Below are 20,000 nucleotides of genomic sequence, written 5' to 3' on the forward strand. Positions count from 1 at the left end.
AATAATAACATAATAGTATTAATAACATAACAATATTAATAATAATAACATAATGATAACAACAATAATAATAATAATAATAATAATAATAATAATAATAATAATAATATAATAACAATAATATAATAATAATTGGAAATAATAATATATAGAAAGAAAAAAAAAGTAATTTTTATATTTAAATAATAAATAATAATACTGACAATAGCGGTATACAAATATATGTGTAAATATTGAAAATAATAAAATATTATTACTACAATTATGCAAATATGTCATTTGGATATTATAATTATTAATAAAATCAAAATAATTGCTATTTAAAATTTGATTTTTAGAAATAACAGTGTATAAAATCTCTGTTTTTGTATGATAAATGAGTTATAATACATGATAAATCACATCATCATCATCATTATCATCATCATCGTCACTATTGCCATAAACCTCTATTAGTTCTGGTATTAAAGAAAGTTTAGAAACCAAACAGCAGCATCATAACAACCATCATCTGAGGGATCCGAGTGAACAAACTTCATCTTTTCTGTGCTGAAATGAAGATGTTTTTGCTCTCGGTGTGATTTTGAGCTCAGGACAGCAATAAAACTGGGTCACAGACACACACACACACACATTCTCAATTCAGCACCATATGTTACTCCAGCAGGCCCTCGGGGGAAACACACACAGACTTACAGAGACGTATACATGCAGTACACTATAAACACACACACACACACACACACACACACACTATACATGCAAATATACATGCACACACTCTCCCACACACACATACATAAAAATATACACACTCTCCCACACACATAAATAAAAATACACACAAATATATGCACACACACTGTCTCAAAAGCATGCATAAACTGTAAACACGCACTATACACACACACACACTTTTCACACATTTACACATGCAAACTCTCACAAACACAGCACACTATACACACACACACTCTCTCTCTCTCTCACACACACACACACACACACACACACACACACACACACATATTAGTGTTATTTTGACTATGGTTTAATCCAGTCAAGTGTGTGTGTTTGTGTGTTAGGGATCTGTAGGAATGATGAACAGACGCTGAATTCTTCCGTCTGGAGTGATGCGATCCGCTCTCACGACCTGTGACCCTGGCTCATTTGCATACTAATCCCCGCCCCCTGAAAGAAATTATTTCCCAGCCCCGCCCTCTGAATGCCAATCTCCCCACATACACACTCTACACCATACACACATGTGCATACACTGCACACACTCACACACTATACACACAGATATGCATACACTATACACAAACACAACATACACACAATGACTGGATAAACCACACACACACACACATTATAGCCTTACATTATACACGCACACACATGCAAATACTATACGCATGCATAAACACATTATATGCATACACTAAACACACAGATTTATACACTATACACACACACAACACACACACTATGCACACAGATTTATACACTATACACACACAACACACATACACACACTATACACACATATGCATTTAATTTACACACACTATACAAACACACACACACACACACACTACACACACTTGTGCATTTACTTTACACACACTACATGCGCACACACACTATGCACACATACGCATTTACTTTAAACACACTACACACACACACACACACACACACACACACACACACACACACACAGACTGTACACACATATGCATTTACTTTACACACACTACGCACACACACACTATACACACATATGGATAAACTACACATACATACACACGCTATATACATACACTAGACACACATATGCATATACTACACACACATACATACACTATATGCATACACTATACACACACACAGACTATACATACATATGCATACACTATTCACAGAGTATACACACATATGCATACACTATACACACACACACACAGACTATACACACATATGCATACACTATACACGGACTATACACACATATGCATACACTATACACATACACACTATACACACATACTGTATGCATACACTATACACACACACACAGACTATGCACTCATATGCATACACTATTCACAGAGTATACACACATATGCATACACTATACACACACTATACACACATATGCATACACTATACACACACACACAGGCTATAAACCCATATGCATACACTATACACACACTATACACTCATATGCATACACTACACACACACACACACACACACAGGCTATAAACCCATATGCATACACTATACACACACTATACACTTATGCATACACTATACACACACACACACACACACACACACACACACACACACACACAGACTATACACACATGCATACACTATAAACAGACTATACACATACACATATGCATACACTATACACACAGAGAGACTATACACACATATGCATACACTATACAAACACTATACACACATATGCATACACTATACACACACACAGACTATACACACATATGCATACACTATACACAGACTATACACACATATGCATACACTATAGACACACACACACAGACTATACACACATGCATACACTATAAACAGACTATACACATATGCATACACTATACACACACACTGTACACACATATGCATACACTATACACACACACACACACACACACACACACACACACAGACTATACACACATGCATACACTATAAACAGACTATACACATACACATATGCATACACTATACACACAGAGAGACTATACACACATATGCATACACTATACAAACACTATACACACATATGCATACACTATACACACACACAGACTATACACACATATGCATACACTATACACAGACTATACACACATATGCATACACTATAGACACACACACACAGACTATACACACATGCATACACTATAAACAGACTATACACATATGCATACACTATACACACACACTGTACACACATATGCATACACTATACACACACTGTACACACATATGCATACACTATACACACACTATACACACATATGCATACACTATACACACTCTATACACACATATGCATACACTATACACACACTATACACACATATGCATACACTATACACACTATACACACACACACATACATATGCATATACAGGGGGGCTAATATTTCAGGAGGGCTCATAATTCTGACTTCAGCTGTTTGTGAATTGGGACGGAGCACAAGTCTTCAAATTTGTAAAAGCTTGAGGGATTTTGGGGCGCAGCGTTAATCATCTCTGTCATATTCATAAACGCCAGGCTGTCACAGGCTTATATGATGTCATTTATTTCAATTTACTGCTCCGGAACACAAGCGCAGCCTCGTCTCGGGGGACGCCTCGCAGAATCAAATCATATTTGGTGCAAATTAATCACATTAAGTCACAGATTAGGCGATAATCCTCTCAGATCTGGTAAATACTGTAAGTGATTGGCGTGGTCTGTGACCCGGCCATCCGCTCGCCCCGTTACCCACAATTCAGTGCTCATCTCTGGGGAAAGAGCGCTGGGTGACACTCTAGATTGGGCCTTAAAAGACGCTCATCTACATAATGACGCTTTAGTAATTGAAATATTGAATGATGGATATTCCAGTATGCTTGTCTGAGATTATGTGTGTGTAGACCGACAGCTGTTTGTTGTTTTGAACTCTGTTAAGCTTATAAAGTAATAAAATGAAATGTTTACATATGTTATAGGGCCAATATAAATGAGGGCCAGACATAATCCGTGCACATTTTTTGCAATTTTACAGAAAGCTTTGTATAAAGCTTAAAATATCTGCTGATTTATGTGGAATTATTTTGAGATTATTATAACAAAAAACTTGACAGATAAAAAAACAACAACACTTTTATCTAAGGTTTACAGTGGACATTCAATTAGAACTGCTTTTTTTTTGGTAAACAAAGTACATCTCTCATATAATTTATCTCTTAAAGGTGCAGTATGTAAGTCTGACACCCAGTGGGTGAACTAGGTATTGCACTCCCAGATCAAAACACATTTTCACTCGGCTCCTCTTCTGATAAGTACGCAAGCGCAGGTTGCCAGATTGACGCGAGTGTGTCTGACTATCGAGCCTAAAGATTGATTTAAGACTGATTTGAACCGTTTTCTAAATAAAAGCAACGGCACACGATAGAAGATAGGATTAGGATTTTTGTCCTAACCATCACCTGAAATTATTATTGTAGAAACGGCTTTAATTTCTCACAGCTGAACAACAGGATGAATGATCAGCTCAGGTGCAGCTCATGTGCTTTATTCAGTGTTAAATGCTAATAATGTGAGTCTGAATGCCATTTCACATCACATTTATTGCCATACTACTGAAAGCAGCAGCAGATAGTTCACCTCAGTCTAAAATTAAACTTCAGAACTGAGACTCAGTGCAAACCAACACATATCAGTGATTCAGCATCTACATTTTATCATGTTAAACAGGTTTATTGTGTATTCATTAGATTATAAACGTTACCATTTGGCTGGAGTGCAGTGAGAGCACTAATCTTTCCCTCTGAATGGCTGTATTTACATTTCTGTCATGTTTCGCCTCTTGCAAATTACTCATTACTACAAATCTCGTCATGTAGCATGTTGTTAGGACACAGGGTTACAATGTAACCTGCTCACCTAATTTTTACATTCATAATATTTATATTATTTGCTAATTAATAACCACCATATGTGGAACTCTGAATCTGCGTCTCATTTCAGAGTCTGCTACTGTCCACCGGAAGTCGCAATTCAGTCACGGATGCACACTTTGAGAGCCTTCATGACTGAATGAATGAAATGTGCTGTTTTCCACCATCTGGCAACCCAGTGTCCTAAAATTTAATTGGCTAATCTGGCATTGGGCGGGTTAAATGACCAAAACAATGACAGACGGTCCGGCTCTTAACACACGTTTAAAGCAGAATATCTGACTTCAGCGTTGTTTCAGAATGTTCACTGAGCATGTTTCTGAAAAATCTGCAAACATATTATAGTGTTTAATGTTCTAGAAGAGTCAAAAACTTACATACAGCACCTTTTAAATATTATTATAATTAAATAGAGTGTATTAAAACTAATGTAAATCAAGTATGGAAACATTTGCATTTTATTCAATAATATGATATATAATTATTAGTAAAACTGAATAATTTTTTATATAAACCTGCATTTACATAAGTAAATAAATCTATTTAATGATAGGATAAATAATCTGTGGGTTTTGTAGTCATAAAGTTCGATATAGAGAAAATATGACGAACTATGTAATCTATGAACTATGAAATTGAATTAGTTGAGGCAACACTGTGGCGCAGTGGGCGTAGCACATCGCCTCACAGCAAGAAGGTCGCTGGTTCAAGGCCCGGCTGAGTCAGTTGGCAACTGTGTGGAGTTTGCATGTTTGCATGTTCTCTGGTTTCCCCCACAGTCCAAAGACATGTGGTATTGGTGAATTGAATAAACTAAATTGGCCGTAGTGTATGAGTGTGAATGCAAAATGTATTGCATTCATTTCCCAGTGTTAGGTTGCGCCTGGAAGAGCATCCAAGTTGTATATGATAAGTTGGCGGTTCATTCCGCTGTGGCGACCCCTGATTAATAAAAGGGACTAAGGCGAAAAGAAAATGAATGAATTACGTTAAAAATATCAGCTCCGTTTTATTCAAATAATTGTAGATGCTGATATTCATAAAATCAAACAGTAAATCGTGATCCTTGTAATGTAAATAGTTCTACATAACAATATAGCTACCATGCTACTGTAAATCTCTAATAATTTGTGTTTGTTAATTGATATTTAAATACTTCTTTTTATGGTCAAAGCTGTACTTTCAATATATATAATGTTATGCAATGCAGTCATAAATGTGAGGAGAATGAATAACCCCTCCTCAATAGATTTGAGCTGTTTTATAAGCTTGAAACGTTCATTCACCACTGAGGAACAGAGACAGCAAAAGTACTGGAAATGAAGTTCTTTAAAAGCCCGATGATCAGTTTTACTGCATTTAAACTAATGTTGTTGTTTTTAATAATTATCAATTTATCTAGAGTAGTTTGAGTGCAGTAAATGTTCTTTTTAAATATAAATATATCTACTTTAGACAACATATTAAAGATTTGTCTGCAAAGAAAACCAAAGATATATGTTTGAGCTGTTACTTTATGAGGGATGTAAACAATAACAGTGGTCCAAACATATTTCCTGTTTAACATTTTTCATTTCTAGAGCTTCTAAGAATCCTGAAAGGTTCACATATGATAAATAATGTTACGACAGTCGTTTTAACGTTAGGATAAGATTGAACTGCAATCATCTTACAGTTATTAAAATAGTTTGATAACAAGCAGGAAATATTCATGGGCGAGTGACATCACCACATTGAAATGGTCTATACTAAAATAAAATAAAAACTTGGTTACTAAGTTTAAACTATCAGTCAGACAACCAATGATGTGTAAGTAAATGTACAGTTCAGATAAACACAGTGTCCTTTTTCTAGAGTTAAAAGCATAAGCTGTCGAATGAGAGTTTATGGTCTCTGGTTGATTCTGATGCCTTTAAGCTCAAAGTAACATCAAACTCAAACGTATTCATTTATCCGGACCAGTGGAAAATTAACCATTTCCACATGATGAGTCTGATCCAAACACCACTGACTGCAACATCACGCACACACACACACACATACACACACACATGCAAACACACATTCACACACACACACACACACATACAGTCACTTACTTGCATACAAACGTGCACACACACACATACACTCTCTACACAAATGCATACTCACACACATATGCAGACAAGCACATATAATTACACTGTCGTGACACACAAAATGGCAATAATATGTTTACGTTTAATGTGTTTAGATTTAAGAGTTGATTAAGATGCATTTTTTAAAGTTAGTTTTTAATTAATGGTGTGCTTCTATTTTTATTCTTTTCTGTAGAGCTTGGGTTTAAAGTCAGTGTGAACCGGAAGCTGCTGAAACTTTTATTTCAATGTGTTGATTATTCTGTTTTCGCTGTTTTTGACTGTTTGGCACCATCTAGTGTCTGAATAATATGCTAGTTAGTGTATACTCCATCAGCGTTTTTTTTTTTTGTGTGTCGTCTTTGGGTTTTTGACTGTTTGGCGCCATCTAGTGTCTGAATAATGTGCAGGTTAGTGTATACTCCATCAGCTGTTTTAGTGTCAGCTTTGTCTTTTTGACTATTTGTCTCTATCTAGTGTCTGAATAATGCGCAGGTTAGTGTATACTCCAACTTTTTTAGTTTCTGTCAGCTTTACGTTTTCAACTGTTTGTCTCCATCTTTTGTCTGAATAATGTGCAGGTTAGTGTATACTCCATCAGCTGTTTTAGTGTCAGCTTTGTGTTTTTGACTGTTTGTCTCCATCTAGTGTCTGAATAATGTGCAGGTTAGTGTATACTCCATCAGCTGTTTTAGTGTCAGCTTTGTCTTTTTGACTGTTTGTCTCCATCTTTTGTCTGAATAATGTGCAGGTTAGTGTATACTCCATCAGCTGTTTTAGTTTCTGTCAGCTTTGTGTTTTTGACTGTTTGGCGCCATCTAGTGTCTGAATAATGTGCAGGTTAGTGTATACTCCATCAGCTGTTTTAGTGTCAGCTTTGTGTTTTTGACTGTTTGTCTCCATCTTTTGTCTGAATAATGTGCAGGTTAGTGTATACTCCATCAGCTGTTTTAGTTTCTGTCAGCTTTGTGTTTTTGACTGTTTGGCGCCATCTAGTGTCTGAATAATGTGCAGGTTAGTGTATACTCCATCAGCTGTTTTAGTGTCAGCTTTGTGTTTTCGATTGTTTGGTGCCATCTAGTGTCTGAATAATGTGCAGGTTAGTGTATACTCCATCAGCTGTTTTAGTGTCAGCTTTGTGTTTTTGATTGTTTGGTGCCATCTAGTGTCTGAATAATGTGCAGGTTAGTGTATACTCCATCAGCTGTTTTAGTGTCAGCTTTGTGTTTTTGATTGTTTGGTGCCATCTAGTGTCTGAATAATGTGCAGGTTAGTGTATACTCCATCAGCTGTTTTAGTGTCAGCTTTGTGTTTTTGATTGTTTGGTGCCATTTAGTGTCTGAATAATGTGCAGGTTAGTGTATACTCCATCATCAGTTTCTGTCAGCTTAGCATTTAATTAAAGAATAAATAAACTATTATGGTTTAGAAGTTTTGTCAATTTTTTATATTTTGTGGTAAGTAGCCATGTAATAAGCCGGATAAAGTACACCCAGTTGTTTTCAAACTGTCAGGCTTTTATTCTGCAATAACAACAGCCTGAATGTATTTCACCCCAAACTTAAAGCACTGTGAGTTGACATGACAATATGAATACATATTGTAGTATGCATGTTGTTTTTTTGTTCATGTTAGTTCAAAATTTGTTAAATACATGAACTAATGTTGTAAAGTGTTAGCAAATGATCACTTTTCTACAGGTCAGTGTGTGGGTGAAAGTTTGATGATGAATGTGAAGAAATCTGGAAAGAGTATTTACTGTGTTTCTCAACTATGGGCTGTAATGTAGTGTGTGTGTGTGTGTGTGCGTGCGCTGACCGTCTGTGTTTCTCAGACTTTAGAAGACTGGAGCTGGACGCTGGCTAAAAAAGCCTCGGCTAAAAGCGGCTCCAGTCTGACGCGTTCGGGAAGCGTCAAAGATCTGATCTTCAAGTTTGACGGACCTTCCAACACCTCACCGAAGACTAAAGAGAAAAATAAACACCAGAGCAGAGAAAAGGAGAAAAACGAGAGCTCGAAGAAGAAAATGGAGGAAACTGAGGTGAAAAAAGAGGAGTGTGTACTTATTAAACTCGATGAGGAGATTCGTGATGTCGCTCAGGAGTCGGTAAGTGGGCGTTTTTTCGGTCGAGTCGCCGATCGAGAGTCTGCGTCACTCCCTGTCAGTCATCTCACACTAACCAATCAAATACAGTCCTGCATCCAAGCCCAGCCCACCTGTGTGTCTGCATGAGCAATGCTGATTTACATTAGTTGATTGATCCATTATTTTGATCAATTGATTGATTATTTTCTGTTTTTTTTTTTATTCAATTATTTAATTTTATTATTGTAGTTAATATTATTGTTTGTGTATGTCATTTTTAAATAGGACTATATATTTATTTAAATAATTTTAGGTTTTTTTAGTTATTTAAAAAAAAATAACTTACCATAATAAGTTTCACTCATAATTAAAACTGTTTTATAAAAATTGTTTTTGTCGCTGCTTCACTGTCAATCTGAGTGTCAGTCATCTCACACTAACCAATCAAGCACAGTCCTGCATCCAAACCCCGCCCACCCATGTGTCTGCATGAGCAATGCTGATTTACATTGTTACTGTTGCACAAATATTGTGATTGATTGATTGATTTATTGATTAATTGATTGATTGTTTTAATAATTAATTCATTGATTATTTTAATTGATTAATTGATTGATTATTTTAATTAATTGATTGATTTGTATAGTTTTTTTGTTTTATATTTAATTGTATTTATTTTATTTTGTTATTGTTTTATTATTGTCATTTTGTAATTACTAATATTAGTGTGTGTGTGTGTGTGTGTGTGTGTGTGTGTGTGTGTGTGTGTGTGTGTGTGTGTGTGTGTGTGTGTGTGTGCGTGTGTGTGTGCATGCGTGCGTACGTGCGTGCGTGTGTGTGTTTGTGTATGATCAATATCACATGAGTAGCAGTGCAATGAAGCGTGTGTTGTCTCAAGGCCACATGCCTTATGCTGCGTTCACACCAGACGTGGAATGTGCGTAAAGCTTGAGTGATTTACATGTTAAGTCAATGCAAACGCGCGAATAGACAACTTGCGGTGCGATATGCGTGAATGGCGCGCCGCAAATGACACAAATTACGTGATAGGTGCTGTGTGAATGATGCGATACGTGCAAATGCCGCAACACGAATTGAGCGTTTTGCACGTTTGATGCACTTAAAGAGCGTTTCGTGCAAATCGCTCAAGTTCGAAAATTTGAGCTTCAGCGAACATTTGCGCCGCGTTACTAATCAGGAGCTTGCTCTTGTGGGGGCGTGATCGTGACATATCGTTGTTGTTGATGTCCCGGGGGAAATCCTCCATCTGACACCGACAAAAAGTTCATCAAACTGGGCTCGGCTCTGTCAGAAGCTCCGCTAAAAGCCTCCATCATCCAGGTTCAGTTTCTGGAGGAGTTTATGAACTCACAGAGTTGGATGCACCTCTGAAATAAACTACTGGACACAGAAACGGCCCTAAACGTATCAACGCTGTTTTTCAGCCTTTATAAAGCATATAAACACTGTTATTTTGTTCATAAAATCCATGTTAGCCATTTGCCAATGAAGCTAGAGTCAGACAGAAGCCCAGCCCATCATGCGAATCCGCGTCTGTTCTGAAGTGAATTTGACGCGCGAATGAAGGGGGGTTAGACGCGCAAATAAAGCGAGTAAACTCAAATGTTCATGCGGCTATTTCCGCGCGAATAGCGCAATTTATCTGCGCGTTCCGTGTCTGGTGTGAACACAGCATTAGTTTCCCTCCAGTACTGATATACAGCCACATCGCACTGCTACTCATGTGATATTGTGTTTATACAACAGTTTGACGGCATAATCATGTATATCAAAAAGAAAATCAAACACAGCGAGTCTCAAAGACCCTTTTGTATTAGGAACTACTTTCTTTCTTCCTTCATTCATTCACATCTGCAGCTGTTCAGAACAGCAGAACCCGTTACTAATTCACCAACGTCACTTTAGAGCTAGTGTTTGAATGATTCTCTATAGCGTAAAACTGGTAATTTTGCTTACATTTTTAGATCATAAGGCTGAACGTGACATGAAATACCATGTTATACTGTATGCAATGAGATATCTCCCTGCAGTATTATAGTCTACAGTATTTCTCTGTTGCAATCGGGATATCACAATAATTAACCCCGAAAAAAGCAACACAATCACTACCAGACTGCTGTTGTGTTTGCGATAAGGAAAAATGCTAAACACATGTGGGCATTTCTTCTTCTTTCTGCCAACACAACACACATTCCTGATATGCGAGTCCCATTTCACACTCAGTACACTACAATTATACAGTATAAATACAGCACTACAACATACACAAGAGAGAGATCGACTTAGAGTGTCACTTACCTGTTTAATAATGATTTGACCAGCTGTAGTTAGAGATTACACTGTTTTAATCTTCTAAGGGCTTATTATGCGGTCCTGTCGCCATATTGTTGATAGATAACGTCAACCATCTTTGGCTAATGAACGCCGACGCTCCATCTCTTTATTATTATTATAAATAAACTGCATAGCTGCAGTTTAAACAACTGCATGCTCTCCTAAAAAGCCTAAAAAAAAAAGTACTGCTTGTCGCTGTATTTGGGCGGAGTAATACAGAAGGGTGAAGAAGCTGGACTAGTGCTGTTATTGCAGAATACCACACGGCTATCAACCAATAAGATTCAAGAACCAGACAGAACTGTATATTATGTGTGTGTGTGTGTGTGTGTGTGTGTGTGTGTGTGTGTGTGTAAATATATATATATATATATATATATGTATATATATATATATATATATATATATATATATATATATGTATATATATATATATATATATATATATGTATGTATATATATATATATATATATATATATATATATATATATATAACGCACTAAATCTCCTAAATAATAAATATGTAAAATATAGCTCCTCCTCCCTTGTGTATTACTCCGCCCTCATAGAGTGACAGCAGATCAATAAACTCACTACAGTTTGACAAATATTGCAGCTGTTGGACAACATCATGTACTATTGAGGCTTTTTAGGTGAGAATGTAGTTTAGATTGCAGCTATGCAGTTTATTTATAAGGATAGTGCCTATTTTACATATTTATAATTTAGGAGATTCAGTGCGTCGGCAGCCATCAGCCTGTCTTACTGAGCAGAGCAAAGACGGTTGACACTCTGCCACAAGATGGTGACAGAGACTGCATAATGAGTCCTTAGAGGAGAAAAACTCAGCATAAATCTTGCATTGATTTTCTTCTGTATACACATGCTGTCGAACTGTTGTATAAATGCTATATAACACTTGCGGCCCAGTGCAAACACACGCCTCCCACCAGTGCGGATATACAGCCATATCGCACTGCTACTCGTGTGATATTGCTTGTGTGTGTGTGTGTATATATATATATATATATATATATATATATATATATATATTTATATATATATATATATATATATATATATATATATATATATATATATATATTTATATATATATATTTATATTTATATTTATTTATTTATTTATGTTATTTCAAAAAATAACTTGCCATTATAGGTTTCAATAATATTTTACATTTTGTATATTATCGTTATTATTTTTATTATTATTTTACTTTGTCATTTATAATATATTTTATATGTTTGTGTTTAATTTAAAACAGACATTTTTGATTGTTCTATGTTTTTACATTTATGTGGATTTGTTTTTTTTTTGTTATTATTTTATTATTTGTTTGTGATCTCCTGCATGTCAACAAAATTCATCTGAATTTAAGAACATTTTGAAATAAAAATGTTTTTCCCAGTGTCTGAGCCTGCGCTGTTGTCCTGTGTGCGTGTTAGATCTGCATGTGTGTGTGACTATAATCAGTGTATTGTTGTTAAATTTCTAGTTTTCGATGATTAATATGTGTTCTGTGCATGTTAGATGTGTTTTGTTGTTAAATGTAAACTTTTCGATGACTGTCATGTGTTTCTGTGTCCTCTTCACTCATGTTTCTGTCGCTTCTGTTTCCAGCATTCCAGCTTTAATGGACAGAAGCAGCAGCCGGAGGAGCCCGCAGCCTCAAAGTCCCGTCCAAACCCAAAATATCAGCTTTATTTGGGCTCCAATGGGACCAGCGGCACCAGCAGAACCAGTAAAGCCAACGGGACCAGCAGCAGCTCTAACGGGTCTTTAGGGGACAGTGGTACAGGTTCAGGTTTGGGTTCAAGTGCTGCAGTCAATGGGAATCTGTTGCGGGTCAGTTCTGTAATTCGCGGGTCCATGGAGTCGCTGTCGTCCCGGGACTGGGACAGCATGTCGGACAGAGTGAGTTTGGACTATACTGACTATTACATGATAGAGATAACTGAAATTCTAAAGGTTAAACATTGGTCAAAATTATTTTATTTTATTTATTTATTTTATATTATATATTATTTATTAATGTATTTAGTGTTATTTTATTGTTAAATTTTTATTTATTTACTTTTTTATTTTATGTTGTTGTTTATTTTTTATTTTCTATATTTGTTTATTTATTTACTAATTTATTTTATTTTATTAATTTTTAATTTTATTTTATATATTTATTTACTATTTTTTATTTATTTTATTTTATGTTATTATTTATTTTAATATTTTCTTAATTAATTTATTTATTAACTTTTTATTTATTTTATGTTATTTATTTATTTTTATTTTCTTCATTTGTTTATCTACTTACTAATTTATTTAATTATTTTTTATTTTATTTATTTACCTATTTATTTACAAATTTTTTTTTTTTACTATTTCATTTTATTTTGTTATTATTTATTTTTTTATTTTCTTTATTTGTTCATTTATTTGCTAATTTATTTTATTTAATCACTTTTTTCTTTTATTTATTTGTTTAAATTTTGTTATTTTGTTATTATGTATTTTTTTAATTTCTTCCTTTCCTACTTTTATTTATTTTATGTTGATATAAATTTTTTATTTTCTTTATTTGTTTTCCCTATTTACTAATTTATTTTATTTAATTATTTAATTTTTCATTTTATTTATTTACTATTTTATATTTTATTTTATTTATATTTCTTACTAATTTTTATTTTATGTTAGTATTAATTTTTATATTTCCTTTCTTTATTTTTTTACTTTTTTTATTATTTTATGTTATTATTTATTTTTTATTTTCTTTATTTGTTTATTTATTTGCTAATTTGTTTAATTATTTAATTTTTTAATTTAATTTATTTATTTACAATCTTTTATTTTTTTATTTTATGTTATTATTTGTTTAAAAACATTTATTTGTTTATTTACTAATTTATTTAATGTAATTGTTTTATTTTTTATTTTTATTAATTAATTATTTATTTATTTACAATTTTTTTATTTTAAGTTATTAATTATTTTAATATTTTCTTTATTTATTTATTTACCTTTTTATTTTATTATTGTATGTTATTATTTATTTATTTTATTTATTTATTTACAAATTTATTTAATTTTATTATTTTATTTTTATCTAATTATTTCTTTACATTTTTATTTTATTTATTTTTTATTTTCTTTCTTTCTTTGTTTTTAATATTTTATTATTTTTTATTTATTTTTTTATTTGGTTATTCAGTTTTAGACTGTTTTAAACAGGGCTCATTCAGACCATTAATGTGTGTGTGTTTGTGTGTGTGTTTGTGTTTCAGATGGGAGGATTCGATAGTCCTCCTCGAGTCTTCAACAGCCCGTATTCAACACTTTCACTGGATTATAATCCCATCAACAGAATGTCTGACTTTAAGGTTTGTGTGTGTGTTAGTGTGGTGTGTGGTGTGTCTTTGTTTGTGTGTGCATGAGTCTGTGCTTGCATGTGTGTGTGGCACATACGTGTGTGCATGCGTGTTTTCATGTTTTGTGTGTGTGCATGCATGCTTGGGTGTGTGTGTGTGTGTGTGTGTGTGTGTGTGTGTGTGTGTGTGTGTGTGTGTGTGTGTGTGTGTGTGTGTGTGTGTGTGTGTGTGTGTGTGTGTGTGGGCGTGTGCATGTGTGTTTATGTGTGTATGTGTGCGTGTATGTCTGCATGTTTGTATGTGTTTGTTTGTATTCATGTGTGTATGTTTGTATGCATGCATGCATGTGTGTGTGTGTGTGTGTGTGTGTGTGTGTGTGTGTGTGTGTGTGTGCATATGTGCGTGCATGCGTGTTTATTTGTGTGTGTGTGTGTGTGTGTGTGTGTGTATCTGCATGTTTGTAGGTGTGTCTGTTTGTGTGTCCTTCTGCTGGACATAACAGGATCATGCACTTCAGCATCTGTATTTCCGACGTCATCATGTGTTCTGTGTTTGTTTCAGTCACCAGAAGTGATGTCACCGGGCGTCTCAGACATTAACCTGTTTGGCCTGAACAGAAGTGTGAGTCCAGTCAGCAGTCCAGCGGTCGCTCAGAGATCACGAATCCCCGGATACGACAGTCTGACCCGCAGACGAGACGTGAGAACACACACACACACACACACACACACAAAATAATTCACGCTCCTGGGACATTTATAGGGAACAGATTCAGGATTTTTTCACAGTATTTCCTATGATATTTTTTCTTCTGGAGAAAGTCTTATTTGTTTTATTTCGGCTACAATAAAAGCCGTTCATAATTGTTTTAAACACATTTTAAGATTAATATTGTTGTACTCTTTATGCATTATTAGTTTTCTATAGTCTTCAGAACAAACCACTGTTATACAATGACTTGCCTAATTACCCTAACTTTACCCTAATTACCCTAGTGAAGCCTTTAAATGTCACTTTAAGCTGAATACTAGTGTCTTGAAGAATATCTAGTCTAATATTATGTGCTGTCATCATGGCAAAGATAAAATAAATCAGTTATTAGAGATGAGTTATTGAAACTATTATGATTCGACTATTTTTAGTTGTTATTTATTTGTCTGCACTATGGGAGGGAGTGACGGGAATGGCATGTTCTTCCTTGTAATATTGTACTGTATTTATTTTGCAAAAAAATTAAAATAAAAGCAATTGTTCACAAAACGAAAAAACGATCGTAACAAATGACTTTAAAGCAACTTTCTCCGAAACTGAGCACCACATTCAAAGTGTTATTATGTGCGTTTTCTGTAGGCGACTCCAGGTCAGCTGATGCAGAGGAGCAACCAGCCCAATAAACGAGACTTTATCCAGGAGCTGACCTTACAGCTGGACGAGTGCCGCAGGGTCAGTATGAAACTATACACACACACACACACACACACACACACACACACACACACACACACACACACACACACGTGCGCCTTTTATATGCATTGCACAATTTATTTATTTTTTAGAAAAGCATGGGCATTATCAGGGCATTTCAATTGTATATGAAGACAGGGATGTTTAGTTTAATTTAGTTAGTTAGTTAGTTAGTTAGTCAGTCAGTCTGTCTGTCTGTCTGTCTGTCGGTCGGTCGGTCGGTCGGTCAGTTAGTTAGTCAGTCGTTCAGTCAGTCAGTTGGTTGGTTGGTCTGTCGGTCAGTTAGTTAGTTAGTTAGTCTGTCGGTCGGTCAGTTAGTTAGTCAGTCGGTCAGTTGGTTGGTTGGTCTGTCGGTCAGTTAGTTAGTTAGTTAGTTAGTCTGTCGGTCGGTCGGTCAGTTAGTTAGTCGGTTGGTTGGTCTGTTGGTCAGTTAGTTATTTAGTTAGTCTGTCGGTCGGTCAGTTAGTTAGTCAGTCGGTCAGTTGGTTGGTTGGTCTGTCGGTCAGTTAGTTAGTTAGTTAGTTAGATAGTTAGTCTTTTAGTTAGTTAGTTAGTTAGTCAGTCAGTCAGTTAGTTAGTCTGTTAGTGAGTTAGTGAGTTAATTTGTTAGTTTGTTAATTTGTTTTGTCAGTTTAGTTAGTCAGGGAGTTAGTCTGTTAGCTAGTTAGTCAGTTAATTTGTTAGTTACTTTGTTAGTATAGTTAGTTAGCTGGTCAGTTAGTTAGTCAGTGAATTTGTTAGTTAGTTATTTTAGTTAGTCAGTTTGTTAGTTTAGTTAGTCAGTTTGTTAGTTTAGTTAGCCAGTTAGTTAGTTTGTTAGTCTGTTAGTTAGCTAGTCACTTAATTGGCTAGTTAGTTTGTTAGTTTGTTTGTCAGTTTAGTTAGTCAGGGAGTTAGTCTTAATTATTTACTCAGTTTGTTAGTTTAGTCAGTTAGTTAGTCCGTTAGTCAGTTAATTTGTTAGTTAGTTTGTAAGGTTAGTTAGTTAGTTAGTTAGTTAGTTAGCTAGTTAGCTAGTTAGTCAGTTTATTTGTCAGTTACTTTGTTAGTTTGATTGTCAGTTTAGTTAGTCAGTTAGTCAGGGAGTTAGTCTGTTATTTAGTCAGTTAATTTGTTAGTTAATTTGTTTAGTTAGTTTTTTGTTTATTTAGTCAGTTAGTTAGTCTTTTAGTAAGTTAGTTAGTCAGTTAGGTCGTCTTTTAGTAAGTTAGTTAGTTTAATTTATTAGTTTAGTTTATTTATTTAGTTTGTTAAGAGTGTTTAGTTAGTCAGTCGGTTAGTTAGTTGGTTTGTCAGTTAGTTAGTTAGTCAGTCAGTCAATTTTTTAGTTAATTTGTTAGCTTGTTAGTTTAGTTAGTTAATTAGTTAGTTTAGTTACTTTTAGTTAGTTGTTTACTTAGTTTAATTTGTTAGTTTAGTTAGTTTGTTAGTCAATTAATTTGTTAGTTAGTGTTATTTATTTAGTTGTTTAATTAGTTTAGTTAGTTCAGTTAGTTTTGTTTAAGTTAGTTTAGTTTAGTTAGTTTAGTTTAGTTTGTTTTGTTAGTTTAGTTAGTTTGTTTAGTTTAGTTAGTTTTGTTAGTTTGTTAGATAGTGTAACACTTTTTAGAGAGAGTTTTATCATTATCTAAAAATAAAACAGAAGTCAGTCATGCTGATTTATATGTTCTTCCTCCATTCAGCATGTGCTTTAATGGCTTTTCTTCTTCTGTGAGTGAGAGTGAAAGTGGGTGTTTTCCTCCATAACTGTGTAGTGTATGTGTGTGCAGAGGAACCAGTTTCTGGAAGCAGAGAGCGTAGAGATGGAGAAAGAGAGGAATCAGATTCGTTTCGAGATGCGGGGCCTGCTGGTCAACAATGAGGATCTGCTGCGCACAAACACACAAATGCAGGGCGAGATGAACCGTCTGCGGGAGAAAATCGTGGAGCTGGAGAGCAACAATAATGTCCTGGTGGAGCGATTCAGAAAGATGGAGGTATGGAAGCACAACAGACACCTCTTTATAATCATTTGAGCAGATCATCAACGTGTGTACATGAAAACATGACCTGGGGCCTGTTCCACAAAGCTGGATTAGCTGGTTAGCCAGTTAAGTTTCACTTTAGATTACACCAATACTGGGTTTAAAGTGGCACGACTTTAATTAATCTCAGTCCCCATGGTAATTACCCTGTAATGGTGCAGGTTATGTTCAGTTTATGTTCAAGTTAAGTTCTGCTTATATTCAAGTTATATTGTGGTTATTTTCAGGTTTTGTTCTGGTTATATTTTGGCTATGTTCAGTTTATGTTCAGATTATATTTAGGTAATGTTCTGGTTATGTTCACGTTAATTTTAGTTTGTTTAGGTTATGCTCAGGGTATATTTGTATTTGTATTGTTGTGATTATATTCAGGTTACGTTCTGGTTATATTTTGATTATTTTCAGGTTAATTTTAGTTTATGTTAAGTTTAAGTTCAGGTTATGTTCAGGCTATATTCAGATAATGCTGTAGTCATATTTAAATTATGTTCTGGTTATATTTTGGTTTTGTTCACGTTAATTTTGGTTTATGTTTAGGTTTAGTTCAGATTATATTCAGGCTATATTCAGGTAATGTTCTGCTTATATCCAAGTTATATTCTGGTTATACTTTTGTTATGTTTAGGTTAATATTGGTTTATTTTGAGGTTAAATTCAGGTTTTGTTCAGGCTATATTCAGGTAATGAACTGCTTATATTCAGGTTATGTTCTGGTTATACTTTTTGTTTTGTTCAGGTTGATTTTAGTTTTTGTTTAGATTAAGTCCAGGTTATGTTCAGGCTATATTCAGGTAATGCTGTAGTTAAATTCAAGATATGGTCTGGTTGTGTTTGGTTCTGTTCATGTTAATTTTAGTTGATGTTTAGGTTATGTTCAGGTTATGTTTTGGTTATATTCAGGTTGCGTTCTGCTTATATTCAGGTTATGTTCTGGTTATACATTTGTTATGTTCAGGTTAATTTTGTTTTATATTGAGGTTAAGTTCAGGTTTTCTTCAGGCTATATTCAGGTAATGTTCTGTTTATATTCAGGTTATGTTCTGGTTATATTCAGGCTATGTTTCCATTATGTGCAGGTTAATTTTAGTTTATATTTAGGTTATTTTCAGGTTATATTTAAGTAATGTTTTGGTTATATTCAGGTTATCTTTTGGTTATGTTTTATTTCATTTTAATTTTTTGTTCAGGTTATATTTAGGGAATGTTCTGGTTACGTTCTGGTTATTTTCAGGCTATATTTGGGTTATGCTATGGTTAAGTGCAGGTTATGTTCTGGTTATATTTATGTAATGTACTGATTATGTTCAGGTTTTTTTCTGGTTATGCTTTGATTATGTTCAGGTTATGTTCAACTAAAATTCATGTTATGTTCTGGTTATGTTCAGGTCATATTTAGGTTATGTTCTAGTTATGTTCTGGCTATATTCAGGTTATGTTCTGGTTATATTTATGTAATGTACTGATTATATATTAGGTTATGTTCTGATTATGTTTAGGTTATGTTCAACTAAAATTCAGTTGATATTTAGGTAGTGTTCTAGTTATGTTCTGGTTATGTGTAGGTTGTGTTTTGGTTATATTTATGAAAAATACTGATTAGGTTCAGGTTATGTTCTGGTTATGTTCAGGATATATTTGTGTAATTTTTAGGTTATGTTCTGGTATTGTTCAGGATATATTTGTGTAATTTTTAGGTTATGTTCTGGTTATGTTCAGGATATATATGTGTAAATTTTTGGTTATGTTCTGGTATTGTTCAGGATATATTTGTGTAATTTTTAGGTTATGTTCTGGTTATGTTCAGGATATATATGTGTAAATTTTTGGTTATGTTCTGGTAAAGTCTGGTTTATG

The 20,000-nt window shown here is 34.2% G+C and overlaps 1 protein-coding gene across 4 annotated transcripts in view; it reads left to right on the top strand.

Annotated features, from left to right (window-relative positions):
• Positions 1 to 20,000, top strand: part of LOC101884022 (uncharacterized) — a 70,148-nt gene that overhangs the window by 40,471 nt on the left and 9,677 nt on the right. For 2 of the 4 annotated variants that reach the window (XM_073935615.1, XM_073935616.1), the window contains exons 4-9: positions 8,667 to 8,939; positions 12,914 to 13,207; positions 14,572 to 14,667; positions 15,217 to 15,354; positions 16,006 to 16,098; positions 17,892 to 18,098. In XM_073935615.1, the coding sequence (XP_073791716.1) occupies positions 8,667 to 8,939; positions 12,914 to 13,207; positions 14,572 to 14,667; positions 15,217 to 15,354; positions 16,006 to 16,098; positions 17,892 to 18,098 (1,101 nt within the window). The remainder of the gene's footprint in view (positions 1 to 8,666; positions 8,940 to 12,913; positions 13,208 to 14,571; positions 14,668 to 15,216; positions 15,355 to 16,005; positions 16,099 to 17,891; positions 18,099 to 20,000) is intronic. The other 2 variants (XM_073935617.1, XM_073935618.1) reach the window with 1 other exon arrangement.

This window comes from Danio rerio, chromosome 21 (genome assembly GCF_049306965.1).
Source record: "Danio rerio strain Tuebingen ecotype United States chromosome 21, GRCz12tu, whole genome shotgun sequence".
NCBI lineage: Eukaryota > Metazoa > Chordata > Actinopteri > Cypriniformes > Danionidae > Danio > Danio rerio.